General features: G+C 42.1%; 1 protein-coding gene across 5 annotated transcripts; it reads left to right on the top strand.

The window, feature by feature from the left end:
• Positions 1 to 439: 439 nt before the first annotated feature.
• Positions 440 to 4,086, top strand: LOC124048565 (putative nuclease HARBI1). Of its 5 annotated transcripts, none has more exons than XM_046369484.1 (11): positions 440 to 550; positions 638 to 814; positions 905 to 966; positions 1,049 to 1,138; positions 1,224 to 1,265; positions 1,334 to 1,507; positions 2,144 to 2,179; positions 2,278 to 2,832; positions 2,902 to 3,017; positions 3,114 to 3,225; positions 3,320 to 4,086. In XM_046369484.1, exons 8-11 carry the CDS (start codon positions 2,361 to 2,363, stop codon positions 3,682 to 3,684), a joined length of 1,065 nt encoding a protein of 354 aa, XP_046225440.1. In that variant the 5' UTR covers positions 440 to 550; positions 638 to 814; positions 905 to 966; positions 1,049 to 1,138; positions 1,224 to 1,265; positions 1,334 to 1,507; positions 2,144 to 2,179; positions 2,278 to 2,360; the 3' UTR covers positions 3,685 to 4,086. The 5 variants fall into 5 exon arrangements, with proteins under 5 accessions (XP_046225440.1, XP_046225439.1, XP_046225438.1 ...); XM_046369483.1 differs by having other exon boundaries at positions 1,049 to 1,146; XM_046369482.1 differs by having other exon boundaries at positions 1,224 to 1,507.
• Positions 4,087 to 4,507: the final 421 nt, after the last annotated feature.

The following is a 4,507-nucleotide window of genomic DNA, read 5'->3' as shown; positions in this document are numbered from 1 at the left end:
ATAATCACTTTAATTTATATAGCGCCTTTCAAAGGACCCAAGGTCGGTTGCTCACTGCACTGCAAAAATGTCTTTTTTACTTAGTATTTTTGTCTTGTTTTCAGTTTTTAAAAAATATCTAAAAAACATCTTGAATATTTTCTTGAGCAAAATTACCTAGGAAAATAAGCAAAAAAATCTGCCAGTGAAACGAGAACTTTTCTAAAATTAAGTGTTTATGGAAAAAGTAAACTTATTTCAAGAGAATTTTTATTATATTGACAGATTTTTTATTTGCTTGTTTTAAGCACACATTTACTTAAAGTAAATTTTTTGACTAAACTATACTTATTTTGCTAGGTCATTTAGCAAATCAAGAAAATACATCTTTATTTAAGTTTTTTTTTGTTGATATTTTTACTGAAAACAAGACAAAAATACCAAGTAATTTTTTGCAGTGTGACTCCATTAAATGTGTGTGTGTGTGTGTGTGTGTGTAGATTAAACATGAACGGGCCAAAACGGACATGGCAGCAGGTCAAAATCAAATACAAGAACATTCTGCAGAATGGTATGGTCCCTGACTAATATTTAACAAAGCACAAGCATATATTGTACCCAGAAGGTGCCTGCTCACACATTGTCTGTACTGTTTTAGCAGTGAAAAAGAATACCCACAGACAAGGCACGGGTGGTGGGTCACCAAAGGCTGACCTTACCCCAGCAGAGGACATGGCCTTGGAGCTAAATAAAGGCAGGCCCGTCTTAGAGGGGATCCCTGGGGGGAAAGAGACGAGCATAGGTTCCTCCCAAGATGCCACCCGCTTCATTCAAGGTATGTCCTTCCATCTCTACATGGGATACAACCACATTCATATTGAATCAATTTGGACTGTCTGACTTTGGTTTACCTATTGCCTTGCAGTGTCTGGCAGCACTGTGTTCCTGTTAGAGCCACCAGCACAAGCACCAGACGATGCTGATCCAGTGAGTACTCCATCAAAGGCATACTGTAGGCCTGGCATGTCTTGTCTACTAGCTTCAATATGAATCCGATTAAATGTGATAGGGTGAAGGCCCCAGTGCAGCAGCAACAGCACATGATGGAGACGATGATGATGAGGAGGAGACCATCTCTCTGGATTCCAGAAGGCATGAGGTATCATGGTGACTGTGAAAGTACTATTTACTCTACAATGGTGAGGAGTCCTCATCAAAATCAAAAAATCTAATTTATTTTACAGGACCCAGATGCTATACAGTGGGAAAACCAGCCTGGCAACATAGTGCGTATTAATAAAAGGACACCACATCCTGCCAAATTCCAGCTGCGCTAATTGTATTGTGTTCACAGAGCTCACAAGCTATCAGAAAGTTGTATGGCAACCACCTCCGGCGCCAAATAGAACTGGCAGACATAGACATTCAGTACAAGAAGAAAAAGATGGAAAATCTTGCACTGGAGTCCGAAATAAAAAAGAGGACAATTAGGAAACTGGACCTTGAAATAAAAAAACTTGAGAGGGAGGTGAGATATGCCTTCAATGTACACTGTATGTCATGTTTTGTCATTTATTATCTTGTCTTGTCCCTGTGCTTCCCATTCTATTCGTTTCCCTCTGCTGGTCTTATTAGGTTCTTTCCCTCTTTCTATCCCTCTCTCTCCCCCTCCCTCTCTCACTCTCTCGCTCTCTCTTCTCTCTATCGTTCCGTTCCTGCTCCCAGCTGTTCCTATTCCCCTAATCAATCATTTAGTCTTCCCACACCTGTTCCCGATCCTTTCCCCTGATTAGAGTCCCTATTTCTTCCTTTGTGTTCCGTTCCTGTCCTGTCGGTTCCTTGTTTAGTATTCACCGTGCTGTGTTTGTGTATCGCCCTGTCGTGTCGTGTTTTCCTCAGATGCTGCGTGGTGAGCAGGTGTCTGAGTCTGTCTGGTTCAAGTGCCTTCCCGAGGCAACCTGCTGTTCACCTGCTGTTCAAGTTCGAGTCTCCAGTTTGTCCTCGTCATATCGAGTGAAAGTTGTGTTTTTTTGTTTGTATTGACTTTACTGGATTAAAGACTCTGTTTTCGCCAAGTCGCTTTTGGGTCCTCTTTCACCTCCATGACACTGTATGCTAACTGTAACACAAATGTATTAATCATTATTTGTATTTCCTCCCCCAGCTCCAAGAAGATGACACAGCTCAAAATAAAAATTAGGTATATTCTCGTAAAGTCAAGTGAGCCATGACATATGAGCTCTTATTGTGAGCACACAGGACGGTGGCATCTTTCTAAGGTTTTTTTTATTTTCCCAGCAATCAGTACAACCAAGTCATCGTTATAAGGCATCGCCCTCTTTTGCCCACCCCCCCAGCACCAGGTGTGGCCACTAGCCTATATGAAGGCCCAAAATTGTGTGTTCCTTTCTGCTCTGACAATGGCATGCCCATTCGTGCGTGATGTGGTGGATGAAGAAGCACTTGTGCTGAGGAGAGCCTTCAGGCGAGAAAGGGTCTTCAGGGACCGGTTGGACCCACTGGCCTTCCCTGACGACCATCTATATGAAAGATACAGGTTTTCTGCAGATGGCATCAGGTATCTATGCAGACTACTGGGTCCCAGGATTAAGCACCGCACTGCACGGAGCCATGCACTGAGTGTGGAGCAAATGGTTTGTGTGGCCTTGCGCTTTTTTGCTAGTGGAGCCTTCCTGTACTCAGTGGGGGATGCAGAACAGCTGAACAAGGCCACAATTTGCCGCACAATAAGGAGTGTGTGTCTGGCTATCAAAGCATTAGCAGATGTCTTCATCTCCTTCCCTGGCCACAGAAGACTCTGTGACATCAAAGAGGAGTTCTATAGGATTGCAGGTAAGAGGATCTACAAATTACAGGACAACTGTTAACACATAGTAGGATACTCATTACTTTGTGTGACAGGTTTCCCCAATGTCATTGGTGCAGTGGACTGCACACACATAAGGATAAAAGCCCCCTCAGGTGCCCATGAGGCCGATTTTGTGAATAGGAAATCCTTTCACAGCATTAATGTTCAGGTGAACATAACTTTTTGATATTGTCCATTGACGAACACTCTGCATTGCCAGTGATGTGCATTGATTGGTGTAATATTCCTCATCTTATGATTTCAGATGGTCTGCAATGCTGACTGTGTGATCAGCAATGTTGTGGCAAAATGGCCTGGCTCAGTCCATGACTCCAGAATCTTTCGGGCCTCTGAAATCTATCAGTGCCTATCACAAGGTAAGCTACACAACCCCTATTTATAATCATCATGGCTGTGTCAAGAATATCACTGTGTTTATGAGGTAGTAATGATGAGATTTTGTGTTGACAGGTGAATTCTCTGGTGTGTTGCTGGGAGACAGGGGGTATGGCTGCCAGCCTTTTCTCCTGACACCTTTCACAGACCCCCAGGAAGCACAGCAGGCCTACAACCATGCCAGGACCAGGGCCAGAGTTGAAATGACCTTTGGCCTCCTGAAGGCACGCTTTCACTGCCTTCACAAATTAAGGGTCAGCCCTGTTAGGGCATGTGATATTACTGTGGCTTGTGCTGTCCTCCACAATGTGGCCTGCCTGAGGAAGGAGAGGGCCCCCAGAGTGCCACCAGCCATGGACTGGGACAATCCGGCAATCTTCCCTGATGACGACAGTGGTCGGCTGCTGAGGGACCAATATGTGTTGAATTATTTTAGTTAGTATGTGTGCTTTCAATTTTGGTTAAATATGTCCTGCGGTGGCAGAGGAATTTGGGTTTTTTTGGGTTCGTTTTTTTACGAATTTGGCCTCTTATGATGTTTGTGCGGTATACTGTGTGTAATACAAGGCTGCAGGGAGGCTACTGCATCCATTCATTTGTCTGTTCAGTTGATGTGTATGGATTTGTCCTGCATTTATTTTAGTGTGCAGACATGCAGGGTGTGTTATATACAGACCTTTGAATGTGTATGTATCATTTTGTATAATATGCTTGGATTCTGTGCTTTCCATCTTGTAGAGTCACTGTGACTTCAGTTTCGAAAGGAGCTGATGGTTTACCTGCTTTGTTTTGTCCTTATTCAATAAAGGAACATAATGTTACACATTGTGTTTTTATATTCATATGGAATGTGTATTTGTTTATATGACAGAGTACTAGGGCCACACTGAAGAAAAAGGAAAAAGTCATAAATTTATGAGGCTGGTTCTTTCTGCAGAAAAGCTACATATTGTTTTTACAGTTTTGATACTTATGACAATGTGATACTTAATATTCTGGCACATCAGCATGTCTTTGTTTATGAAACCATACTGAAGTACAATTTCACGAAATGCCCCGCATCTGTCATTTTAACAACTGTCCTCCTTTAAAACAACTGGTTACAATATTATGACTTGTCTTTTTTTCCCTCTGTGGCCCTAATATTCTATCATTTTATATATAGTCTATGGGAAACTGTAAATTATCTAATGATAGCAACATCTAAAAATCATTTTTTATCCAAAATCATTGAAATTAATGATCACAAACGTTTAAATAATG

This window comes from Oncorhynchus gorbuscha, linkage group LG11, assembly GCF_021184085.1.
Source record: "Oncorhynchus gorbuscha isolate QuinsamMale2020 ecotype Even-year linkage group LG11, OgorEven_v1.0, whole genome shotgun sequence".
NCBI classification, from domain to species: domain Eukaryota; kingdom Metazoa; phylum Chordata; class Actinopteri; order Salmoniformes; family Salmonidae; genus Oncorhynchus; species Oncorhynchus gorbuscha.
Note: the sequence above shows the minus strand (reverse complement) of the source record. Positions and strands in the feature narration are given on the sequence as shown.

Bases quoted from the DNA above. Each gene is read 5' to 3' on its own strand.
- LOC124048565 (XM_046369484.1), top strand. From the start codon at position 2,361: ATGAAGGCCCAAAATTGTGTGTTCCTTTCTGCTCTGACAATGGCATGC. The intron at 3,018-3,113 runs GTGAACATAACT...TTATGATTTCAG, and splicing joins TTCACAGCATTAATGTTCAG to ATGGTCTGCAATGCTGACTG. The intron at 3,226-3,319 runs GTAAGCTACACA...TTGTGTTGACAG, and splicing joins CTATCAGTGCCTATCACAAG to GTGAATTCTCTGGTGTGTTG.